The following is a 27438-nucleotide window of genomic DNA, read 5'->3' on the forward strand; positions in this document are numbered from 1 at the left end:
AATATTTTATTTATTTATCTTTAGAGGGGAAGGGAAGGAGAGAGGAAGAGAAACATCAATGTATGGTTGCTTCTCGTGTATCCCCTGCTGGGAACTGGCCCCTGCCGGGAACTGGCCTGCAACCTAGGAATGTGCCCTGACTGGGAATCGAACTGCGATCATCTGGTTCGCAGGCCTGTGCTCAATCCACTGAGCTACCAGCCAGGGCTAACTGTGTTTTTTCTTGAATGACTAAAGTGTGATATCCTCAATTATAGCAGCTACTAGATTATCTCTAAAACAATGTCCACTTGGCTGCCAACTAGCTCTTGGGGTCAGTTAGCTGCTGGGACTATGGCCATCTCTTAAGACTTTAGCCTTCATAACTCTAGTTCCCCTCTAAGTGGTAAATTCTATGATTCCAAGCAGACTTACCATTTTTGCTATAACCAGCTTATTGCTGTTATATAACTATACCCATATGTTTAATTTATTTCACTGTAGCCAGGAATTTAGGTTAAAAATTTAACCTACTTTGCTATTTCTTTTGCTATTTAAACTTTCTATTGGGAAGAATTTAGGGAAATAAGTGAAGCCATCAGGAGAAAGTCAGAGAGAAATAGGGAAGAAAACCCTCATTAAACATGAACTACTGGGTATAGCCACAAAGATTATTCCATTTAGTCCTAAAGTCAACGTTTAATGGCAAAAGGAAGTTTTGTTTTTACAAATACTTCATAATCAATGAGAACAATAGCTAATGTTAATAGTGCTCTTATTAGGTGTCGCAAAGAGTGCAGCGGATGAGTTTTCTTAATCTTACTGGCAACTTTTTGAAGATACAGTTATTATCCCATTACTTAGAGGAGCAAACTGAGGAGTACTAGACAGGTTAACATCTTGCTTCAGCCCACAGAGCTGTCTGTCAAGTGGCAAAACTGTTCGTGCTCAGGTCTTTTGGGCCCATTCTATTGCCATTATTTGCTGCCGCTCATCAGCCAAATAAAAAAATAAGTTAAAAGTACAGTGATTGATGCTTTACAAACGAGACCTTAATGGAACTAATTCATAGACTCTGTGAGAAAAGCTGAACCATGAATTATTTATTACATTTAAGCTTCACTCATGCGAGACACATGGTTTGAGAAACCGGCCAAATGCTCACTGCCATTTTTTGAGGCATTTATAACACACGCCTCAGTGTGTTATCAGAGATCTGGGCATCTTGGTGCATGAATCCGGCAAGGAGAAGCCAAGGGAGGTGGGGGTTTGGCAGGTGTGGGAAGGTAGGAAAGGATGATAACAGCTGGTGGGTGGCAGATATCTGTTGCCAATGGAAGGTAGGTAGAAATTCAGAGATCACTGGGAGTCAGTCTTATTGATTGCCAATTTGGTAAGTATTGATTACAAAAAGTTCACAAAAATATATAGCCTATCTATTAATGTTTTCTGTTTTATCTTTGCTTGAGTGGAGACAGCCCTAGAGCTAGAACCACTGTTCACACTCTGTAAATACCTCACTTGTTCCTTAATGCATCACACGCAGAATATCTGCTTCCACTTTAAACCAGAATGCCACAGACTCACGGGACCCAAGATCCTCCCAGGAAAGTCAGAGGGCTGGGGACCACTGGTGTGCGCTAACTCAGCAAAGACACCTAGTTATGCTGAAGGTATCTGAATAAAATCCAAGTACCGTATTCATGAAATATCTCCTGATAAGCTGCTGACTAAAGATCATTTAAGAACGCTCAACTATCAGATTTGCTATCCTGAATTTCTGGAGTGTGCTTCGCTCTACTCTGGTTTAGTTCTCAACCAGATTCACAAAATTTGGCAAAAGGCTCATAATTAAACTTTCACAGCCAAGTAAATAAATAAGCCAACTATCATACTTTCTACTCATGCATCAGCTCTAGGTTGTTTTACTGCCATCATTTTCCAATATTCCTCTACTGCCAGACAACTCTTTATGGTCCTATTAGATAACAGCCTCAAACTCTGTGTTCAGGAAATAGCTTACATAAAGTAGCCATAAAATTATCACAGTATTCAAGGAAAAGTCATGAAGTAGCTGTACATTAACCCCCCTGAAACCGTATGGAACTAGATTTGAAATTATTCATGTAGAAAATAAAAACATTTAGTGTAAAACAAATTTTAGCATAAGAAAATATGAACCTGAAAGGGCTAATCTTAAGGGACAAAAAATAAGTTAACAATTGCCAGAAATGGGGGTGGGAATGAAAAGTATTTGCAAATAGGCGGAACAGTTATTACTGGAGAGAGAGAAATGTTCTAAAACTGGGTTGTAGTGATGGCTGTACAGTTTTATGGTATATAAATTATACCTCGCAGAGGCATACGGATGGTTCACCATATGCAAAGCAATCAATGTAGGACACAATACTAACAAAAAAATAATAAAAAAGTATGATCTTAACAGATGCAGAAAAAAGCACTTGGTAAGATATAGCATCCATTTATGATTAAAACAGTCAGTAAAATAGGTATAAAAGGAAAGAACCTCAACATAATAAAGGCCATATATGACAAACCCTCAGCCAATATCATGAACTCAATGGTGAAAAAAATGAAAGCTTTTTGTCTAAGATCAGGAAAAAGACAAGGATGCCTATTCTCCCTACTCTTATTCAACATAATTCTGGAAGTCTTAGCCAGAGCAATAAGGCAAAAGAAAGAAATAAAAGAATGAAGAAGTAAAAGCATCATTGTTTACAGATGATAATTCTGTACATAAAAAACCTTAAAGACCTCACTAAAAAAAACTATTAGAAACAATAAACAAATACAGTAAAGTTTCAGGATACAAAAATGTAGAAAAATCCACTGCTTCCCCATTAACTAACAACAAAATTTCAGAAAAGAAATTAAAAAATCGATTACTTTTTCAATTGCAACCATAAGAATAAAATACCTAGGAATAAACTTAACAAAGAATGTGAAACAACCATGTACTGAAAATAATAAAGAATCATTAAAACAGATTTAAAAAGATACAATGAAATAGAAAGGTATTCATGTTCATGGATTGGAAAAATCAATATAGACCATTGGTTAAAATGGCCATATTGCCCTAAGCAATATTCAGATTTAATACAGTCCCCTTCAAAATCCCAATGCCATTTTTAAGAAAAACAAAAAACTACCAGATTTGTATGGAACTACAAGACTCTGAATAGCTAACACAATCCTGAGAAAAAAAGATTGAAGCTGGAGGTATCACACTATGTGACTTCAAATTATACTACAGAACTATGATAACCAAAACAGCAAGGTATTGGCAGAAAAACAGACATGCAGATCAATGGAACAGAATTGAGAGCCTGGAAATAAAACCACATGTATATGGGCAGATAATATTTGACAATGGAGCCAAAAACATACAATGGAGAAAAGAAAGCCTTTTCAATAAATGGTGCTGGGTAGTCTGTGCCCATGTTCAAAAATTAATTCAAAATAGATCAAAGACCTAAATATAAGATCTGAAATAATAAATTACATAGAAGAAATACAGGTACTGAACTTATAGGCCTTGGTTGTAGAGAACACTTTATGAATGTGATCCCAAAGACAAGAGAAGTAAGACAAAAATAAATGAATGGGACTATATCAAACTAAAAGCTTCTGCATAGCAAAAGAAATCACTGACAAAACAAAAGCCAACCAACAGAATGGAAGAAGATATTTTCAAACAACTGCTACAACAAAAGATTCATATCCAAAATATACAAAGAACTCATAAAACTCAACATCAAACAAATTATCCAATTAAAAATGGGCAAAGGACCTAAACAGTCACTTTTCCCAAGAAGACATACAAATGGCAGGAGATACATGAAAAGGTTTTCAACTCTACGAGCTATTAGGGAAATGCAAATCAAAACTAAATGAGATACCATGTCACACCTGGTAGAATGGCTATTATCAACAATAACAAGTGTTGGGGAGCTTGTGAAGAAAAGGGAACCCTCATTCACTGCTGGTGAAAAACAGTCTGGCAGTTCCTCAAAAAATTAAAACAGGGTAACCATATGACCCAGCATCCTAGGGATCTACCTGAAAAACTCGAAAACATTTATTCACAAAGATACATGCATCCCTGTGTTTGTCTCAGCAGTAGCCAAGCCAGGGAGACAGCCACAGTGTCCTTTGACAGAGGACTGGATAAAGGAGATGCAGGGCGTGTACACAATGGGATACTGCTAAGCCATTAGAAAAGATGAACTACTGCCATCGATACACTTTAAGAATATTATGCTAAGTGAAATAAGTCAGAAAAAGCTAACAATTATATAATTTCACTCATATGTAGGATATAAAACTGAAACTCATAGGCACGTACAGCAGTGTGGTGGTTACCAGAGGGAAGGGAGTGGGTAGAGGGAGCCTAATATATGGTGATGGGAGATGGTTTGACTTTGGGTCATGGGCACAGGATCCAATATACAGATGTATTATCACAGAAATGTACACTTGAAACCTATACAATCCTAATAACCAATGTCACATCAATAAATTTAATAAAAATTTAAAAAAATAATTATACCTCAGCAAAGCTTTTAAAGAAATTTTTAAAAAGAAGAAAATGCCAGGAAATATATACATTGATATTTTCTAGTTCTTGTCTTTATTGCTTGTAAGATATATTTTTAATTTACCGGTACATTTTAGGAAATTAAATGTCAGAAAAGCATTTCCTTTTATGCTTATCTTTACCCCTTTAATAAAAGTTCTTCAATTAGTCAAGACTGTAAATCTTTAAATCTTTTTTAAAGATTTATTTATTTTAAAAATACAAGCCCTGGCTGGTGTAGCTCAGTGGATTGAGTGCGGGCCTGCGAACCAGAGGACTGGGTTCGATTCCCAGTCAGGGCATATACCCGGGTTGCAGGCCGGTTCCCTGCAGGCCAACTCCCAGCAGGGGACGCACGAAAGGCAAACCATACACTGATGTTTCTCTTCCTCTCTCCTTCCCCTCTAAAGATAAATAAATAAATAAAATGAAAAATATGAATAAAAAAAAAAGATTTATTTATTTTAGACAGGGGAAGGGAGGGGGAAAGAGAGGGAGAGAAACATCAATGTGTGGTTGCCTCTCCTGTGCTCCTTACTGGGGACCTGGCCTGCAACCCAGGCATGTTCCCTGAGTGGGAATCAAACTACTGAACCTTTGCTTCACAGGCTGGCACTCGATCCACTGAGCTGCACCAGCTACAGCAAGACTGTATTTCTATTTTACTGGTACTCTATTAACATTTTTATGAACAAATTTATCTTTTATTTTTATTATTACTTATCTACTTGCTATTTATTCAAAGTTCTAAATTCAAAAATGTCCTCACATGCAAAAAAAAAGAAAAGCAGGATCACGGGTCAATTTAAGCGAAATGTATATAATTACCACAATATTCTTTAAAATCATCTAGTCAAAATAATAGGTATCTGTTAGGCAATGTCTTTTAATATTTTTAATAATGTACATACTGCAATCATATGCAAGTTTATGTAATCTTCTCAGTCCTCATATTTTTAGTTACAAAATGGTAATAAAATCACCATATCTTATATACATAGATATTGTATGTGAAAATACTTTGAAAATTTAGAAGTGCTACATAAGAATTATCATTACTACGACTTCTAAGATACATGGGCATGCTAATTAAGATGGGTACCCATAAATACTATTTTACCACTAAAATTCATAGCTATGTTTTAAATTTGTTACTACAACTAACTGAATGAAAAAATGGCATAGAAAAATCTGTGGGAATTTAAGGAAGTTTTACTTTTACAGAGAACAAAAAATGAATGTTATTACCCCTCCTCCAATAACTCTTCGCATATGACATACTCACATGCCCACATAGTTAAGTGAAGCTGACTGACTATATTCATGAAAGGAAACAAAATTTTTAAGTGCACAGAAAGCTCCTCTTCTACAAATTAGTCTTGAATTGCATTCCTTAACATTTCACAACTCAAAAATTGCTACTAATTCTTAGATGAGACTTCCTTTATTCTGTGTACTGGTCCTATAAATTTTAGGTAAGCATCACTATAGTCTTATAAAAACTCCTGTTTTCAATTGGTTGTTAAAATCACCTCTCTCACTAGCTGTCCACAGGTTCACTCTCCATGTGCCCTGCACATTAACACCACACAGTTTCTTTTCTTTAGTCAATGCCTAAACAAGAATCAAGTGCAGCATCTGCTTTGTCCCACAGGACATACCAGGGAGGCGAGCCTAGGGAACTTGTCATAGCCTGCGGGGAACACATGTCCAGTACACACAGAATGCGAAGGATGGATTCTGAGTTTAACAGAGATGTTAGATCTGGGAAGCTTCTCAGCCACAACACATAAAAGGTATGGTGCTGTTGTAAAATTTTATGGTAAAGATTTCATGTATTAATCTTCTTATTTTATTAATAACCACTAAGTTATATATGGTATACAATTTATAGAACAAAGGAACATTAAAAAGTAGCTTATTTTTTTAAAGATTTTATTTATTTATCTTTAGAGGGGAAGGGAAGGAGAGAGGGAGAGAAATATCAATGTATGGTTGCCTCTCATGCATCTGCTGCCGGGAACCGGGAACCGGGAACTGGCCTGCAACCCAGGCATGTGCCCTGACTGGGAATCGAACCGCGATCCTTTCGTTCACAGGCCTGTGCTCAATCCACTGAGCTACACCAGCCAGGGCTAAAAAGTAGCTTATTTTAATTATGAATAAATAGCCTTCCTTTTCTTTGTCCTCTTCCTTCTATCCTTGCTTTTCTTCCCACCTTTACCTCAGCACCTCAACAAAAATATGGAAAAGCTCATTTGCTTTATAAATTGCCTTCAGACTTAAAATTTACTTCTATAGCTAGTGAGAAGAAATATTAGAAATATCTATATTATTAAATTCAAATTGCTCAAAAAATAAGTAGAGCTACTTTTATAGAGGAGTGTTGGAGGCTGCTCTGCCTGGTAACAGGAATTGTAACTACCCCCCATGGCTAAGGATGAGCGAGCGACCTCCAGAATGCGAGCCACAGGAGACAAAGCGTGTCTCTGGTAGCAAATGCTGCCTCAGTTTCCTATCCCTGGCCCCAAAGCATGGTCAGAAGTCCATGACAGGTAAGACTCCTCACAGAGAGGGGCAACCTAAGCCAGACTTGATCACTTGGGAGGCCATCATGGGAGGACTCAGGGGGCTGCAACAAAGAGGGAGCAATGGACCCTTGCCTCCTGGCTATTCTGACAAAGTCCAAGTCCCCAGGTTCTCTGGGAGAAGCGCTTCCCAGCTCTAATTTACTTACGCCTGAAAACCTATGATGGGGGAGGTGGTGCAGCCTCTTGCTGGCTAGAGCAGGATCTGAGGTAATAGGCATAAGAAAGAATTCCTAAAAGTCCTGTGAAACCTGCTTTGCCAAGAGTGCTTTCATTCGTATGTTAAGGGTCCGAGCAGGAAATGAGTATGTCTCCCATAGTTTTTGCAACCCCCTTTCCTGACAGACACTGACTCAGACTTCTTTGAAATGTTATCTACTGTTTAATCCTTGCTGCCTGTATTCCTGTGTAGTACAACCCAATAAAAGCCCCTGGAGGAGGGGGCTCAAGCCCTTTTTCCCCTGAGAAACTGGCCACCTCTCCTCCCCAAGCAGATCATGTCTTGGTAGTGTTACATTCATCCGTGGCAGACAGGGGGACTTGAGGGCAAAGTTGCCCCCACAGAGGAGGTGTTTTTTTTTTTTTTTCAAAGGATAGTTAGCTTTCAGTTTGGAGGAAGATCAGGAAAAAAACTTAACACTTTTCTATTTTTCCTTACAACACGAAGAAGTCACTTGCAAATCCTAAAACACTTGTGATTTCCCTTAATGGGAAGTTAGCAAATCATTCATTTTGACTCAAAAGGCTACCTACACTGATGCACTGTGTTTACTAAAAAGTGCAATTTAAACATACCATTTCTCTTCCCTATAATACCTGTGTTAAAAAAACATTATTTCATTCTGTAGTTATTATTAAAATTGATACTTATATTGCATTACCTGAAATACACTTCAAATTATTTTCCTTAATCAAATAATCACTTACTTTTCTTTCCCAAGATTTTACTTCTATGAATAATCTTACACATTTGAAAATGCTACATAAAACAGTTTTAAAACTTTCTTACACATTTCTAATTTGATGGCTTGAACGTTTCATATAATTCAACTTCCTCGAACACTTAAAGCACAATTATAATCTAAAACTTCACACGGATGGAGCTGAGTATTATTAGCTGACATTTCAATTTCTTCCATTTATGGACTGTGAAGGTTTAAAATGTGTTGAATGAAAGAGAGGGTCACATAGTGCAAAGCTCAATTCTGAGATATAATCCTATTAACTCATAAAAAGACTTGCCTTCTAGTCATACTTTTGAGATGTAGGGTGTAAATAACTTCATGGTATTTTTTTATTGTTATATGCTGGAATAATGTTAATCAAATTGCTTATAGTCAGATCCTACTGTGGTAATAATATATCCTATACTGAAACTTCACCCTTTCTGATATTTAAAAAAAAATACCTTTTCCTCTTTGCTGTTTGTATAATTCAAAATTTTTATAAGAGCCTGTACAAAAATAAATGTATTTTGCCCTGACTGGTGTAGCTCAGTGGATTGAGCACGGGCCTGTGAACCACACGATCACAGTTCGATTCCCAGTCAAGGCACATGCCTGGGTTGCAGGCCAGTTCCCGGGAGGGGATGTATGAGAGGCAACCATACATTGATATTTCTCTCCCTCTCTCCTTCCCTTCCCCACTAAAGATAAATAAATAAAATCCTTAAAAAGATAAAATAAATGTATTTCAAATGTACAATAGTTAAACCAGTTTGACACATATTTACAGGTTTTTGCTTACGGCTGGAAATGGGACTAAGAACCAAGCTTTTTGGCCCACAAAAATCTCCTGATCTCATAGTTCGATGTTCAAGCTAATACTATGTGGTGCATGTCAATGGCATTGGAGAATAGTAATATGAGGAACAGAGGATAAAGTCGTAATAAATTAAATGTATATATTTGGTGAGCTACATTGAGACATACAGAACAATATTTTTTATATTTGTGTCCAGAAAGCAAAGTCATTTGATTTAAAAGTACATGGCTATGTTTGACATTACTGACATAGGCAATGGGGCTGTTTTTCCTTCTCATGGAAGGAATCTCTCTTCGAAAGTGTTTACATAGAATTTTTAGGGATGTGGAATACATCTCGGCACAAAGTAAACTACCTTATTCAGAAGAGAAGTTATGATGTTTTCCTCTGAGAGCAGTGCCACCTAAAAATAGCCTGCCAAGTGACCTTACAGTGCATTCTTTTATCTTGAGGGTGGAAGTTTAGAGCTGAATCTGTGTTTGTATGCTTTCATCACTTACATTCCATGACCTAACATCCCAAAATACCTAATGCCCCCAAATACCTAATACCACAAAGTCTAATCTCCTTTAAGAATATAATACAGTTATACTTTCTCAATTGCTATCTAATACTATTTCTCACTGCACCACCACACAAGTTCTACTCTCAACAGGCCACCTGCTTTGGCGTCCTGTGACAACACGTGGCCTTTTGTGTTGTAATCCTTTCCTGGAATGGCCTTTCCCCATCTGTTTACTTAAATCCTAAACTATTCTCTCAACCCTGGCTGGAGGCCTGTGTCTTCACAGGGTCTTCTTTATTCCACCATCTCCAAATGCTCTCTCTCCTCTCAAATGCCGAGAATTCATCTGCATAATTTAGAACTTGAAATAATACTAATTAATGTTATTTACTATTTTTCATATATGTTGACTCCATCTTTCTTAGAGAAGAATAATCTTTGAGGGCAGGAATCATATCTGATGTTTCTATATCTGGCAAAAACCAGGGAATTTCTTAATAATTAAACTGTTGTTGAATGTAATGTGCCTATAAATTCACTTGGGTAAAAAAATCAAATTGTCACAGAAAACAGAAATGTGAGTATGATCAAGTGCTAACTTTTGAAGAGCTTTATTGCGAGTTATCACAAGTCAAAGACATGTCTAGTGACTTCTGGGTTTACATCAGTCTTTCTAGAATAACATGCAAGTTTGGAGGAAAAACTGTTAACATTTTACTTTACTGTAGGCCACTGACTCCAAGCACTTTTAATGAAAAACACTCATTTTAGCAGATAGCTAGTATATAAAATTCTTATAATTTCAAAAGGTGTGTAAGAAAGTGTTCTGTCATCATCGAATAATCAAACTTTTACAAATATAAGTAGACAAAACAAAAGTATATTGTACTGTGACAAGATAAATGAAGGCATATCTTACGTTACATTGGCATATGTCAAAGTAGAGATTGACTTGACTGCCTGTGATTTCTGCTTAGAAACTGTCATGTGGTTAGATATTTTAGGAGTTCCATTCATTATATTGTGACTACACCTATTACATTCAATTACCATTTATTGGATTGAATTTTCATTAGCTATTTACATGATGTATTTTTTTAGAAATCAGTACTATTTATTACAGTTAATAATTTGTGTCAGTTTTCTTTTAAGAGTAAACCTAAACTGGGGATGATAGCATATCTAATCATAAATCCAGTAGAGAAAAGGCTGTGTTAAATTGAGGCGAACTTTGAGTTTTCAACCAGTGCTGAGTCCTTACTGACTTTGGTTACAGAGGACACAGGCCTCAGGGCAGCAGGGTCTCCCCAGGCTCCTTCCTCAGTGTAAGTCACCGTGGAGCACACAGGCCAATGCCGCCCAGAGATCCCTGAGCTATTCTGTTTCACTGCCCTGTGGCTTGGCAGGAAGAAGCTCTCGAAATGTTTTCATCTTACACGGGGTTTCCCTTTGAATTTAAGCTGTCCGCCTTTCATAATCATGAAACAAAACTCTGTTGATTGAGCAAAGGGTTTATCACCTAATTTCTTGCTTAAGCATCTCGTAGGCTCTCTTTTTTTTTTCAGTTGATTTTCATAGCCCTCCAGGCCTGCTTGCCTGTGATGGACAGTTCCAAGGAAGCTGGCAAAAAAGCAATGAGCGCTCAGCAGATGCCTGTATCTACAGCATCTAACTATCCCTCTTACACAAATGACTGAGTGTGGCGTGCCTCCGGCAACCTGCACGTTGCCCCCTCTGGGCAAGCTGACTGTGGGACTGCAGCCCAGAAGGAATGGGAGGTTTTAGAAGGCTGTGGAGAAACTGGATATGATTCGGCAGTCTGCACTGAGTGTGATTCCCATTGAGAAGTTAAGAGGTAGGGCTTTACAATTTAGAAGAGAAATGGATAAGTAAGAGCAGATTATTTGAGGTACACGAAGGTTCAGTGTGAGGAAAATTGAAAATTGTTTCTCATCTCCACTTGGGACAGATCAAAAAGTAAGGAGCTTTAGGCGGTTTGAAGACTTCAAGTTCTTTCTTACACTGGACGAACGCTTGTATTCTCAGGGCCTAGCCAAGCAATGGGAGGAAAAAGAATACAGGTATTCTACTCCCCTCCTTTTCTTTGGTTTTACTGAAAATTATTAATAAAGATAGCTACCATTAGCATATTTTAATAATAATTATTATATCAACATTGACAATATATACTGACCTATATGACATGTGAGGTACCATTTTGGGGGATTTAACTCATACGATCTTTGCAATATCATGAGACACATACCCTGTTGTTATCCATATCATTTTACAGATGAGGGAACTGAGTCTCAGAAGGCATAAGTAAATGACTAAGCATACATGGCTGGTAAGATCTGAATCCACAAAGTCTAAGTCCAGTGCTCTAGATTTTAACTGCCACGTTATACTAATTTTTTTGCTCCACAGGCACTAAGAGCAGCAAAGATTCAGGGAAAAAAAGACTCTGAAGGTTTGGCAAAAGAAAAGATGAATAACATAATCGTAGTATTTATTCTGGGTTTATGTCTAATTAAGATTCCTGAATTCTATAAGATTCTTGAATTCTATAAGATTCTTTTAAAACAAAGGTGTTTTAAAAAATCTGCGATAATGATGTAACATTTGTTTGATTTCAAGGTGGTGGCTGTTGGTGGTGGTGATAGGAATTTATATATTTTTAGAAGCCAGATAATGGGAAAAACTTTTAGTTAAGGAGTTCTGGGCAATAACAACAGCTCTTTCAATGGCTGCATGTTCGTAGGTCATTTATACATTTTGTTCTTCACTTTTTTCCTATGAAATGTAGATCATGTCCCATGTTCTCCTCTCAGGATAGTTCTCCAGGCAAAATGGTATACTGGGTACAAAAGCAATTTGAATTGTATAAAGCAGGGTTCAAATGAAAGGCTTGATTATTTTAGTTAGGAAGTTTTATTCATTGATTAAAAATTACCATTAAAATCAGTTTATTAATAAATTATCCTGCAGTGCTTTCATTTTATATCTTCCATATCTCTGTTCCTATATTTTATCCAAGTATGTTGTTTTTTTATAGAGTGTAGTGAGTAACTGGATAAATAGATTCAACATCTAACATTTAAGACAACCACTACATAGTAATGCCAGCTTAAAAAGTTTGAGTTTTGCAAATCTATTCTGGAAAGCAAGCTCCTCTCTGACAAGAGCAGAAATAGAGTAAATTAGGAACGTGACCATAATTCGATGAGACTAATTTTTTACTTGGGATTCATAAAATCAATCTTTGTATTTTACGGTCATATCTTAAATATGAAGAGGTTTACCTAGATGTCTTTAATTTGTAAATCATACATAATAAAAGAACTGAATTACTTTGCTGAAAATGTCTTTATGAACAAATTGTGGCTTTCTGAAAGATATGCTGTCAACAGGTAGCACTGAGTGAATTAGAAATTCTATTCAAAATTAAAAAATGGACAGAAAATATGGTATATGCCAGAAAACAGAAAAGAAAGCATCAATAATGACTTCAAAGGTAATGGTTGTGAACAGGATGTGTCTGATGTGTCTAGTTAAAATCAGCTATCCTAAATGTATTTATGAAGTAGACTAAATAGCTTAAAAGCATAATTTCCATTTATATAATATGTTTAAGTTTCTGATCTCATCATTGAACAAATCCTTAAGTTTGTACCAGAATTATGTTCACATATCTAGAAATTGGCAATAAACTAGTTAGCAATACTCCTAGTTGAAAAATACTCCGGCATTAAATTCATTCACATTGACCTAGATGATAAAACTTAAGAAACGCTAAGAAGTCTTTGAAGGATATCATTATGCAAAATAGCACAAACATAGCTGTAAAGTAAATGATGAAAACGATGATAAAACTGCACTCCTAACTTAGTTCGAACAGGAAATGGGGTTCAAAAATTCAATTTCTTAATTCTTCATACTCATTTCAAGAGTTTATCATCTTATCATCCACTCCTGGAAAACATTTGTTTAAAACACGATTACAAAACTAAAGTGTAACCTGTGGTGTTTTTTACAGTACCATTTATCTGAACAACATTACTGCTGAACTAAGGACTGGCGGGTTCAAGGCATCAATATCACATATTTGGTATTAACGTGCTCAGCGCTGCATACACCGTGAATGTCCTATGGCTTAAAATAGCCCTCTGTAATATTGATAAAATGACATTGCATGAAGTGAAAAATTCCGTAATCACAACAGAAGTAGGCTCTGCCCGGCCCCTCCTCCTAACTGGGAACAGTTCGGGCACTGTACCATTTTCCGTGTGGCCACCACTGTCTTCGTGGTGACTCCCTATGTGCTATGACAACCACACGTGTAATTACAGTCAAAGTGTCGAGGCCAGACTCCCAATTCTGTAATCACTGAGTATATGGTATGTAAAAATGAACAATCACAAAGGACACTTTTTATACCCAGTAATTACCAGGCAGTTAATAAGTGGTAAGCACTGAGAGCACTGGATTCTAAGGGAACAGTGATCAGTTAAATGGCTAGTCCACACTGAACAGTGAGGAAAATGTGGGTATCCTGATTATCCCCTGGTGAGTTTTGGGAAATGCAAGATTACACAACAAGACCTCACTGCAGAGGTCAAGGACATGTCTCTCTTCCTCTAATGCACCTAATGATCCACTATGGATTTATTATCCATCAATGTATCTAAAGTTTTTGCAAATCGGGCTATACCTTTAACATATATTCATTCTTGAGGTCATGGTTTACTTTAGTCTATAAACATCTATGTAAAAGTGAAATATAATATCCATGAGAGGAAAATTAGGCTGCACTACCTTTGACTATCTCTCCTGGGATGGAGATGACGCATAGATATGTATATACTCAGACACACAACCACAAAACACATACACACACATATATTTTCTATTTAAGCTGTATTGCTTTTTGAATGTCTACATTGAACCTTCCCTAATTCTGTCACTAGTTGCTTGTCCCTCCTCATAAACTTGTAAGGAAATTTTCTAAAATGTTTACATTATTAGCTTGGCATTTAATTGTTCTGCTTAAAGTGGTCTTGGTGTCTGTGAGCAATTATCAACACTGCAAAAATCCTAAGAAAATTCTTATCCTGTATTTCATAAAATGTCTCACTGGTAACTTGAAGGTTCTCAACTTGAAGTTCTCAGACCTCTAGGAGCCCACAAAGTTGTAATGTTGATTTTTTTGTCACCTAAAACAGCAATTTTAATGTCCATAGACCTTAAAAAAATATTTAAGAAACTAAAACAGTCACAAAATCAGTCTCTAAGCAATTCTGTCTTTTCCAATGCTTCACTCAGAGAGGGGTTCAGAAACACACAACTACGTCAATAAACACACCAGACAATACCTACATCAGGCACAGAGCTCTTTCCTTGTCCTGTTCATATGCACCGACATCCTCCATCCCACGCCACCCATGCAATGCTGTTCATGTATAAAACGGTTTAATAAATCTTCATCCACTATATGAACACCTAACACAAAATTAAAATTTCTTGAGAAGTAAATCTAAGACTACACTGATCGGCAGGACTCAGAAAAGCAGGAGGCTCTTCTAGGCCTTTACTTGATTTTTACTCCTCTGACTACAAATGCTTCCATCCTCAGGGGCACACGGGGAAGTCAGAGGTCACGTCAGATGTAGTACTCCTGTAACACCTGCAACCAGTGTTAAGGGACATGCAATGCAAACTCAGTTGGAACATGTTATGGCTCTAACCCTTCTTGTCTAATGTTTAAGTAAATAACATCTTTTTCAAGCCTGTCAAAGTCAGAAGTCCCAATTGCTGCTCAAATGGACAAACATCAAAAATAGCACTGGGTCAAACAGACTGGTATGGAAGGGGATTTCTCTGGTCCCCTGGTGGCAACAGCAACTGTTTACACCACCGTACATGGTCTCAGGGAGTTCCTAACACACTGTACTGGTGTCTGATATCAGGGCTCCTCCGCTTTCAGCAGAGAGGTGAAAACCTCAGCACTGGAATAGAGCTTATTTCACACGGTGCTGGAATGCAGTGATATACAGTTAATAGGATAAGTTTTTCCCAGATTTTTGTTGCAGTATGTCACTTTTTAAATTTATATTTTAAATAAAAGCATGATAGAGTATGCTTTAATTTGCCTTATATTCCATGCATGCAATGTGTTTAATGTATACACTTGTAGCAAAATCTGTTATCTTCATGAAAACAGCTGTCTGTGTGTATAAATGTGTGTAAAATACATGATATAAAGTATTAAAACCATATTATCTAACATGGTTAAATATTGGGCACATTTAATTATAGTGCCTAAATATAGGCACTATAAACTAAGTAGATGCTCATATCTACAGCATCACAGAATTACTACTATGCCACCATTTTCTTGATTTTTAAAAAAGTTATCGTAAGGATCATTCATTGTAAATATATCATTATATATATTATGTCATTTCTTTTTACATATTTAAATTTATATTTTAATTATTGTGAGTATAGACAGGGCACATAGTTAAATCAGTGAGCACTGTTTAGACCTGTGGAAGCAAATAAAGATCATAAAACATCAGCTGGGTAAAAAAGCACTTTGTGACCCCTCACTAAGCAAATGTGTTTGTCTTTCATGGACTATTAGGTGGTTTTCTAAAGTGTAAATTAATATTTATCCTATTTTTAATTTATCCACTACATAATATAGCCCACTTTGCAAACTCTGAAATGTTGATATGAAATTATTTGGCACCAGTTTGGGAACAACACTAGTTAAAGACGAGAGAGAAGAAAAGGGAGAAACGGCAGAAAAAGTTAAAAAGGAAGAGAGAAACTTTCAAAAGGGTTCAAAGAGCAATCACCTACCAGTTCCACTCGTCCGAAACCTCCGACTCCAAGGGTGTCGATGATGTTGAAATCAGACAGCTTCAGGTTGGCGAAGAAAGCAGCTTCGGCTTCGTATCTGGATTTTTTGATGCGAAAAAACGGAAATTTCTTAGAGGCGCAAACACGAGTACCACGTGCAACTGTACTGGAATGACATGACTGCGGAACAGGGTTTACCTGCTTAAATTCCATCTTGCTTTTACAGTCTGTGTTTCCTCACACTCATAGTTTTTTGGTCCCAGTTGTGCAGAAAAACATAGATTTGCACTTGTTTTTCAAATGAGAAAAATACAAAGTAGCCACTGCATGCCAGTCATGGGACTGATAAATCCAGTTAGCAAATCAAAGTTACATCTTGGTAGTTTTCTACGCGTCTTCTTGTGAGCATGGATTGTCTGAGTTGTTCTTTTTTGGTTTTGTTTTGGATTTTTTGGTTTTGCTTGGTTTTGTTTTTGCCGTTCAGATTTTGGATGGCAGTTTCTCATTAGTTTTCCTTATCCACAGGCTGGCAGTGGCTTCTATAAATATTTGCTAAAAGCAGCAAGATCACTGAGGTCTCTGAAGTAAGGTGACAGCCAGGTCTTATAAAAACAGATCCAAAAAGCTGAGGAATGATGTGCAAATATCTGAAATGGATGGTTTTGCGAGCATATTCATATTCCTAAACAGTGTCTTCTCATCATTTATGTCTACCCACTGACTCTCAGCTAGTAATCCCAGGATCTCTAGGTCTTCAAGTGTCTTATAGAAGTGGTGTGGGAGCATGGCCTGGGCTCCGAAAGTCTAACTATGCACGCATGCAAATCTGACACATGCAAGTGGCCAAAATAAGCTTCTCACGATGAGACAAGTGAATATGAGCTGCTTAAAATATCTCCTTGGTAAAGGCCCTCCTATTTTTAGAAAGGGCAGGAAGGCATAAAGATGAAGATGATCCTCCCACTCACTAAAGTCAGGTCAGGGAGGAATTCAGCTGTCCCCAAAATAAAGTATTTGAATTGCTATGTGTAAACCGTGACCTTCGGCCAGGTGGGACCTGATTCAGTATTGCGCTATGGATAGACATGACAAACACGCTGGAGTCAATGACACTAACACAGCTTGTTTATATTGATTTGCCGATAGAATCATCTTCAGCCATGTCTGGAGTTGAGCTGTATGGCTTTTCAGCTATTCCATTATACCCAAACACAGATTTAGAGTCTCTACTTGGGGGAGAGGTGAAACAGCTTTCTAGGTGAACTTTTTAGCATTTTCTTGTTTACAACCACAGTTCTAGTTTTTAACAAGTCAATTCTTGACAGACTCATGAGAAGATAGAAACAGCATTGTTTTTCCTTATGGCAGGATTATGTGAAATTAACTCCCTCTAATGAACCTTTATAAACAAGGCTATTACTGGTCAATCCTAATGGCATTCGTAGACTTAATCTCAATAACTACACAACCAAGAGATCAACATAGTAATTCAGGAGATGGTTTACTAGAATGGAACATAAGCAGCAAATGTGCATTTCTCGCATTCCAACTGCATCACTACTTTTAGAAAATTAAAACTCCATCCCATTTAAAGGGCCAGCGGCAGTTTGTTCAAACAGGTGCTTTAAAAAGACATCTGTTAGGATTAGAACCCATGAAAGTTTGTACCCAATCAAGCCTTTGTTGATGGTCTAGAAAATCTAATTATTAATTATTAATAGCATACTATTAATTTTTTAATAGTATGCTATGCATTTGCTGGGCTTAAAATATCAGATATTAAGAGGATAAAATCTTTCCAACTACTTGGATATTATTTTATGTACATAGTATGATGTTATTACTTAAATGTCCTGAAGATAGCTCAAAATCCTTACATGTGGGCTCTGTGAAAATAGGCTGGAAAGATCTCTAATGAAGAGCTCTTCACCCGTTTGTTGCACTTCAGAGCTACTTGAGCATCTTATAGAAACCACTTAATCTGGGTCTGCCCACAGACCGTTTATCAGAAATCTCTGGAAGCAGTATCTGAATGCCTGTATTTTCTTAAGGTTCGTCGGGTGACTCTGGTGCACAGTAGGGTTGAGAACCACAGCTCTAGCCACCTGAAAAACCTAAGCAGATTCCAGTGACCATAGAAGAATTTTAGGGTCAATGACGTGGTCCAGGGAAAACGTTAGCTGTCCAATGAGTCGGGGGAGGGGGGAAAGGCCGCATTCGTGCCAAGAGCATTGACGAAAACTCTTTTAACTTGGTCTTGGCTTCTGACCTTCTGGATCTAGTCCCATAGGCATAAACAATAGTTCTATAAAGGCTAGAACTGCTATAAATAAGAAGAAAGATTGCTTAAAAAGACAGCTATAGAATGCAAAAGTTATAAGGAGCTTACTTTGTGCTCACATTTTATAGCAAAATCTTCTTGATGTTGTTTATATTCACTATCTGATTCCTGATTGTATTTTTAACTAAGGGGATGAACATAGGAAATCTCCTGTTGAATAGTAGACATTTTCTCGGCAGCCATTAAAATCCCCTTAAATAAAAATAAAATCCCCTTAAATACATACTGCCCCCCACATTGGAAGCACCAATTTTACAGCTAAATAAAATTGTCCTATGTTTTAATGAAAAGAGATTGCTAACAGTGCCATCATACTTCATTAATCTTTGTTAATTAATTTGCTAATATGACTAGGTGAATTTTTAAAATACTAGTTATTTGGGTGATTTTATCTAGTGACTGGTGAGATACAATTGAAGGGACTTTGGGATAATTGTGGTCTCGATCCTGTATTCTGTTCCTGTTTGCTTCAGTTCCTGATTCTTGGGGAAGCCAAACAACGTAAGAATACTGTTAAAGCAGTTTCTCTCTTCCAATCAAAGAGATGTTGTTAGTTGCTGAATATCTTATATGCATTTACTGTTTTCTCATTTGAATTCTCTTTAGGGACAAGAGTCACATCTTTATCACAAGGCCTCTGTATACTTCTCCTTTCTGAATTAATAACTAAAAAAAAAAAAACCATGAAATTCACCACTTGAAGGGACCTTTGTAAAAAAGCTGAATTATGGACGATTTAGCTTCACTAGGTGTGTAACCACTTATGATCATAACTTGGAGGGATATTTTTACTTGCTTTTAACTCATAATTAACTGTAGATAATTATTACTAATTAGAATCTATTACTAATGTCCTACTTTCATTAGAGTTGATAAAAGTTTGCATGGGAAAGAGACTTAATAAATTGGTTAAGTAAGTGGCCATTGTTATTAAATAAACTTTTGCCTGAAAGAAGTGAATGTGAAACTGAAATTCCTAACTTGCTACTGTGGGGTAGGTACGAGGTCCAAGGAATTAGGCCTGGCTTCATGCAATTCTAAAATCCATCTGTGCAAATCCACGGTTTTTACCAAACGGACTATTGCCAAGTGCTAAGGAAAATATGTCAGTAAGAAATATAGTGACTGTTGTTTGTTTGCTTAAAAAGCAAAACATATTCTCTAGTGCATAAAGCATATTCTCTAATGATCCTTAATTTGAGATACTGATTTGTTAACATTTTGTTTGCTTGCCAGTTTATTTATTTATTTAGCATGAGGTGAAAGGTATGGATCTTCTTCTCAGAAAATTACAAATATTGACCGTGTCTGCATATGACATCAGAGAGTTTACAAACTTACAAAGACAGTTGATAACACAAAAATAGATACACAAGAAAAGAATAAATATACTGGGTGCAGGAGACAGAGATAACATGCTGTCTCTTGAACATGCCTGGCTGGGAGATTCTGCTGGGGCTGTGGTTATCAGAAGCCACAGACAATTGCTAAAACAAACAGCGCTCTTTAACCAGGGAGACGCTGAGCATTTTCTCTGAAGGACACTGGAGAGGAACAAGGCTGCCTAGAATTTCACCTCCTCTCTTTATTTCTCCCTGTACACCAAAGGAGCTCCCCAAAGCAGTGAAAATGTAAACTTGCAGGTGTAAAGATGGGACATCAAGACATATATACATAGTGTAGTAACAGAAAGAGTACTGGAACAAGCTTCTCCTCTCTCTAAAACTACTATCTGTACAGTATTATGTTTACTTTCTTTAGGAAGTAGACAAGAACCATTAGTTTTTTTTTTCTCTATCTTCCCCTATTGCCAGCTTCCACAAAGCCAAGGAGTAAGAATCAGGAGTCCTTTATTATTCACCGCAATTGTTGTTCCATTACCATGCACCCATGAATTGATTTTGCCATCATTCCTGAACAGAACTGGGTTCCATGCCTCCTGACTGACCATCATGATAAGGAAGTGAACGTCTCTCCTATATACTGGAAACCTACATATTGGAAACCAAGTATAATTCAACCCAGTTCAAAATGTATGGAGATTAAAATTTCATCTTTGCCTTGATATTATAATAACAGAAATCATTCCGCATTATTTTACAAAGCAGACAGTACTGTGTGCATTTTCAAAGTAAGGACCAAGGATCCACAGGAATATAATAATTCCAGATGGGTTACAAAAGCCAGTGATTAAGAGCCAGGGGAACAAAAGGCAAATGTGGTCCTGTTTCCTCCAGCCCTGCTCATCTACAACCCAAATTAATTTCAGAGGTCTACTCTAAGGGTCTGCAAGGAAATCCATTAATTAGCTTCTCCTAATCCACATGCAAATCGGTTACCAAGGCTTTGCCTGGGCTCATCTGCCCTGGGGTGTATTTTCATGTCCTGCTGAGTTTAGTTTTGTCAGTTCTTGGGGAAATCTACGAAAATAAAATGTTTTAGTGAACACCTATGGCTTCTCATCTATGACTAAGTTCCTTATTCTATTGCAGTAACAGGTAAATGAGATTTTATTAGACAATGTTACCTCTAGATTTTAAATAGTACAAGGGAGCATCATAGCATACAGACAAAAGCTCACTACTTGTGGTCCTGGCTCTTGTCGATGACTGTACTTCCAAGCATTGCTTTCTTCAATGTTCTGGACTTTGTAGAAATACCGACAAATATACACTTAAGTAAGTTAAGTGTATAAGGTTTAAATTGGACTCCTAGTTTACTTATATGTTCACATAAATGCCTTGAAATTCTTTTTCGTTTTTTGTTATCAAAGAGTACTGAAACCTATAAATAAACATCTACAGCAGTGGTCCCCAACCTTTTTGGCACTGGGGACCAGTTTCATGGAAGATAATTTTTTCCATGGACACAGGAGGGGAGTATTGGAATGGCTTTATCGCCTGCCACCAGGTGAAGGTTAATTGTTACTTGCCACTCACTGATGGACTTTTGATATGAGTCTGCAAGCAGTGGATTTATTAAGCTCTCGGTGCAGTCGAGCCTCTCTGCTAATGAGAATCTGTATTTGCAGCTGTTCTCCAGCACTAGCATCACTGCCTCAGGTCCGCCTCAGGTGATCGGTCACTAGATTCTCACAAGGAGCGTGCAACCTAGGTCCCTCAAGTGCATAGTTCACGGTAGGGTTCATGCTCCCGAGAATCTGATCTGACAGTGTTGGGAACCACTCTGCCTGGTTTCAGGAGTTGTAACTTCCCTCCATGGAGATGAGTGAGCAACCTCCGGAATTTGAGCCACAAAGGAGACAAAACTTGTCTCTGGTAGCAAACGCTTCCTCCTCAACCCCCAATGCATGGTCCGTTAGTCCATGACAGGTAAGACTCCTCAGAGGAGGGGCAACCTCAGCCAGACACAATCATTTGAGAGGCCAAGATGGAAGGACTCGGGGGGGAGGGGGTACAACAAAGAGGGAGTGATGGACCTTCGCCCCCCGGCTATTCTGACATAGCCCATGTCCTCTGGGAGAAGTGCTCCCTGGCTCTAATCCACTTAAAGCCTGAAAACCTGTGATGGGGGAGGTGGTGCAGCCTCTTGCTGGCTAGAGCAGGATCTGGGGTAAATCAGGTATAAGAAAGAGTCCCTAAAGTCCTGTGAAACCTGCTTTGCTCAGAGGGCTTTCATTCATATGATAAGGGTTCGAGGAGGAAATGAGTATGTCTCCCAAAGTTACTGCAATGTTATCTACTCTTTGATCCTTGCTGCCTGTATTCCTGTGTATTACAACCCAATAAAAGCCATTCAGGAAGTGACTCTTGGCCCTTCTCCCCTGAGAGATTGGCCACCTCTCCTCCCCAAGCAGATCATGTCTTGGTACTGTTACTTTCATCCGTGGCAGACAGGGGGACTTGCAGGCAAAGTTGTCCCTACATGACAGGAAGCAGAGCTCAGGCAGTAATGTGAGTGAAGGGGGGTGGCTGTAAATATAGATGAAGCTTCGCTCGCTCACCCACTGCTCACCTCCTGTTCTGTGGCCTGTTAGGAACCAGGCCACAGAGCAGTACTGGGCCATGACCTGGGGGTTGGGGACCCCTGATCTACAGAAATAGTTAAAGGGGGGTAATAACTCACACCAGAAACTAATAAATAAATATTGTGTGTCAACTACAATTGAAAAAAAAATTTAAACCAAAAAGTGGGTAAGAACTTAAAGTGAGCCTTAAATACTAAATATATGGTCTATGATACATGCAAGATATAATGCTGGTCAACTATTGAATAAGAACTTAATGTGGGACCCAGGATTTGATGCAATAACAATTCCTGATCTTATAGGGTTTGGTGCATTGGGAAATTTGTAGGTATGGTAAAGGAAATATAAAATCCAGCGAGAGAAGTAACTGAAGAGAGAAAGTAGGATTGGGAATTGGACCAGTAATACTTATTTGCATAGTTAGCAAAGATGTGATTTGGGCTTCAAATACAGGGACTATTGCCTCGTTTTGCTACTTTAACATGTGTGTGTGTGTGTGCGCGCGCATGTGTGAAAACAGTAGGTACATGTTCTATTCCCCTGATTCTCAAATGTTTAGAGTTAATTAAACTTAGTCTCTAAGAAAAAAATGGACAGTCCTTCTGAATATATAATTAACCCATCAATCTTCTTTTATTAATTTAATTGCTTTTTAAAAAATCTCATTGACACATAAACTTTAAGAGTGGAATCTTTCCACTTTGCTGGAAAACACAGTGAATATTTTATAGTTTAAGGTTTGCATAAAGAGTTACCTCCTATTGGAAGAATCATGGTTTAACAAAAATCCCCATTACTATAAGGTTAAAAACAATTCCTTTAAATATAAGCAACCCTATTCCTAGAATTCTAAACAAAAAGAGATCATTTCTCATTTATATGTAAACCATATAGGTGAGGTCCCTAGTATGGGCACTATTCTTTAGTAGTGGTAAACTTAAAGAAATAAATTTTGTAAGTAGCTTCATGAATATAAAGTATTTTATTATGTCAGTTTTCTCCAGAAACTTTAATCTGTTCCTCAGGGAATCTGAGATGACATTAGTTTGCAACCTCCATTTCCCAAACTGCAGTTTTCAGCAACAGACTTTTTCTTTGCTACTCTAGTCGTGAAGTAGTTCTGCTTGTTTCTCAGACACATTCCCTTGAGGAGATACAGCCAACAGCAATACACAGGAAAAATGCGTTTCTCAAATCTGCTGCAACATAAGAATGGTAGTAATGCAAATATTCTGCATTTAGAAAATGCCTTTCTTCCAAGGACTCTAAAATTTCTCTCATTTAATTTATTTTCCATGATTCTCTGATGATGGGATAACAAGTATGTTTACTTCTATTTTGCAACTGGGCAGGCCAATTGCTCATAAGTGATTCATTTCAGTACTTAAACACCAGAAGAATTAGAACTAGAAACCTCGGACATGTTTCACTTTGTAGCATATTTACACCTCTTACAAAATACTCAATTTCTTTTGAAAAAAGATAGTAGAGTATCACAAAACTTTAGATGCGCTTTTATCTCAAAGTACTAAGATACTAACATAGTTCCAAATCTAGACTAAAACCATCAGGAGCTAATTTAATTTCAACCTTAACATTATTGAAAAGAAAATAACTAATCATAGATAGTGAGTGAATTAGCCAGTCATAAAATCTTAGGCATAAGTCTGGTGATTTTGACTTGTGATATCTTTTACTATCTGATTCTATCTTTGCAGTTTTTAATACTATGCCAGTATATTGGGGCGGGGGAGAGGGCAATGTCAAAGTCATGAAATACATTTCAGAAACATACTATTTTATTACACATCTCAGTCAAGAATGTGACTCCTGTAGCGACACACTCTTGCCTGTGAGGTGGCATGTGCATGTGTCTGCTCCAGGTCAATAAAAGACCTCAAATAAAAGTATATTTGAGGTGCACAGGTAAAATGGAACACTTCTTAGCCACAGAGAAGCTGAAATGCTGCCACTTGCCACAGCGTGATGGACCTTGAAAATATCAAGCTAAGTGAAATAAGTCAGATGGAAAAGAACAACTAAACAAAAGAAACTGTATGATTTCATTCGTATCTGGGATATAAAACAGAAAGCAACAAATGAACAAACAAAACAAACAAACTCATAGACATTGACAACAGTATGAAGGTTACCAGAGGGCAAGAGGGTGGGGGGAGGCTGAAGAGAGTAGAGGGGACAAACACACAGTAATAGAGGGAGCCTAGCCTTCGGGCAGTGAGCACACTGCAATACACAGATGATGTATCATGAACCTGTGCCCTGGAAACTTGTATAATCTGACTAACCAACCTCACCCCAATACCTTGAATAAACAGAAAAAATGGGCAATTGTATGCTTGCCCCAAAGTACAATGATGCTCAAAAAAATTTTATTTTAAATGCCAACTACCTCAGAGCAGCATTTGTAAAAGAGGAGTAAGCATGCGCTCCTCACTGTTACCTTCAGTGTGTTGTCCAATACGTCTTTTTAGTTATTCAAGTTTTTAAATAGTTTCCACATAGTCTGAGAGAATTTTTTCCCTTTTCTGAGATAAAGGCTTAACGAAATACATATTGCCATGAGAAAATTGGCAAGGAAGGAATCACATTGTTTTCTCTACGGGTGCTTGTTACATTAACAGAATCATTAGAGCATATTAGAAAGTTTATTAAATTACTCAGCAATTATTATTTTTCCTTCAGAGAATACAGAAATGGCAAACATGTATATAAACAAAAAGGCACAAAAGTTCCCAACCATATTTATGCCAGAATAGATATTTCCATCATATAAATGAACGGCCACGAGAGGCTGGTGGTCTGAGAAAGTCTCTCTCATCTCAGTGCAAAGTAACTTCCATCCTCTTCCTCCCCAGCATCTCAGCATCTCAGCATCTCAATCTGAGTCTTTTGTTGGTGGTAATAGACTAGGGCGGTCCAGCCTGGCACAGCAGAGCCTCCTGGGACCAGAATGGTGAGGTTGGGAGGGAAAAAAGGGTGGTGAACACGACCCCCCTGCTGTATCTCAGGCCTGCGGAGTGCATCCCCTGGGCCTCATCTACTTTCTCAGGGCGCCCCAGAGAAAACATTCACTACACAGAGCTCTCGTTTCATTTCCACAAGGACAAGGCTTGCTGCGGCCTACATTTCTAAGGACGGGATGGGGCAAAGACAGCCTGGGCTTTCCCCTCAAATATCAAAATCTCTTTTCACCCTGGCTGGTGTAGCTCAGTGGATTGAGCGCAGGCCTGCAAACCGCACGATTGTGGTTTGATTCCCAGTCAGGGCACAGGGCACATGCCTGGGTTGCAGGCCAGTTCCCAACAGGGGACTTATGAGAGGCAACCATACATTGATATTTCTCTCCTTCTCTCCTTCCCTTCCCCTCTAAAGATAAATAAATAAAATCTTTTTTAAATTGTACTGTAAAAAATATATATCTTTTCTATCCAAAGAGAAAGAAGTATTTTTCTTTTTATAGGTCATTTTTTATATGGGAGCTAAAATACTGAAAGAAATTAAGGAAAGTTTAATTTTAATTAAACCTTCAAGTTAGTCTTAATTGTAATCTTGATTAAAGGGATCAGCTAGAAGCTTGAACAGAAGGATCAGGCAGGATTCAAATGAACACTAGGGGTCAGCTTTTATGTTGGGGCTCAGAACCTTTACTAAGCATTCCCATTGCACGTCTCCCCTCTATCTCTGAGGGATGTGCATGAAGTTCCTGAAGGCTTGGTCACCGTGGGCCAGGGGATAAAAAGACAATAAAATACAGAGTGTGACAGGAAGAAAATGAGGAAACTATAAGCCACCCTCCCAGGCCAATAGGAATATAATAAAGAAAGTGATCAGGGAGTTGTCCCAGACCAACCCGAGCAAGACATTCACTTTTCTGTAAAATGAAGGGTTTGTACTGGACATGTCCATAAAGCTCACTCACAGCTGAATCATTCTGGGATTCCAAGTGTCCTAAATGACACAGATTTTGCAGAAAGCCCTGGTACCCCCAGTTGATCTTTTCCCTTCTTTGTGGTCCTCTTCCACATTCTGTCCTCCAATACTTGACTTCTAAAACTCTTATTTCAGGAAATGCTACCAGAGGTTATCATTTAAGAAGGTTCTGCTCACTACCAGAGGTTATCATTTAAGAGGATATGCAAAGAAGGTAGGCAGGAGACTCCCACTCATTGGCTAAGACAGCATTTGGGGAAGGTACATCTTCTTGTCTGAAACAAGTGCAGATGCAGTTCACCTCAGATTGTAACGGACCAGAGGTTCCTGCTCATACAGGGTTCATATCAGAATTATGGGGTGAGTTAAAAACAGGCCTGATAAAACCTTCAGTTTGGGGACCAGGCATCGGTATTTTAAAATTAGATTCATAGGTAAGTCTATACAGTTACAAATGACCAAGGTTAAAGATCATGGGTAAGTTTTAAAGAACTATTAGTGTTCATTTGATATGTATGTGACAGACACCGATTCACAGTGTGCAAGTATCACAGAGACCTGTGTCCCAAGTTTGAAACGGTTATTCTCAAATGATCTTTAAAAATACCATTCAACCTTGAAATGGGGAAAACCTGTATATCTTTTTCTTAGCAGAGAAACTATGAAGCAGCAAAGAAGAAATTGAAGCAAAAAACCATGGCTATCAGAAGTTATTTAGCCATTGTGACGGTGCATTCATCAAAGACCTGGGTCTCCGAGAAAACACCACACATTGTTCTCAAGTCACTGCCATCTGGATGCAAAATCCAGCACTGTTTCCTGCTGAAGCCTAGGCAGCTGAACAAGAAAGTAATGCATAAG

At 37.8% G+C, this 27438-nt stretch overlaps 1 protein-coding gene and 2 long non-coding RNA genes across 6 annotated transcripts in view; 2 read left to right on the top strand and 1 right to left on the bottom strand.

The window, feature by feature from the left end:
- Positions 1 to 23884, top strand: part of LOC119001532 (uncharacterized) — a 57054-nt gene extending 33170 nt beyond the window's left edge. Inside the window, exons 2-3 of the long non-coding RNA XR_005069600.1 lie at positions 19245 to 19387; positions 23762 to 23884. This is a non-coding gene — a long non-coding RNA (uncharacterized LOC119001532). The remainder of the gene's footprint in view (positions 1 to 19244; positions 19388 to 23761) is intronic.
- The window catches only part of PRKG1 (protein kinase cGMP-dependent 1), a 1201643-nt gene that overhangs the window by 34330 nt on the left and 1139875 nt on the right, over positions 1 to 27438 (bottom strand). For 3 of the 4 annotated variants that reach the window (XM_037066937.1, XM_037066936.1, XM_037066938.1), the window contains one exon: positions 16298 to 16394. In XM_037066937.1, the coding sequence (XP_036922832.1) occupies positions 16298 to 16394 (97 nt within the window). Of the gene's footprint in view, positions 1 to 16297; positions 16395 to 16495; positions 16569 to 27438 lie in introns of those variants that run through there. The other variant, XM_037066939.1, reaches the window with a different exon arrangement.
- LOC119001533 (uncharacterized) lies at positions 26262 to 27410 on the top strand. Its single transcript, XR_005069601.1, has 2 exons — positions 26262 to 26532; positions 26713 to 27410. It is a non-coding gene; the product is annotated as an uncharacterized LOC119001533 (long non-coding RNA).

This window comes from Sturnira hondurensis, unplaced genomic scaffold (genome assembly GCF_014824575.4).
Source record: "Sturnira hondurensis isolate 20B ecotype Veracruz unplaced genomic scaffold, ASM1482457v3 Scaffold0016684, whole genome shotgun sequence".
NCBI lineage: Eukaryota > Metazoa > Chordata > Mammalia > Chiroptera > Phyllostomidae > Sturnira > Sturnira hondurensis.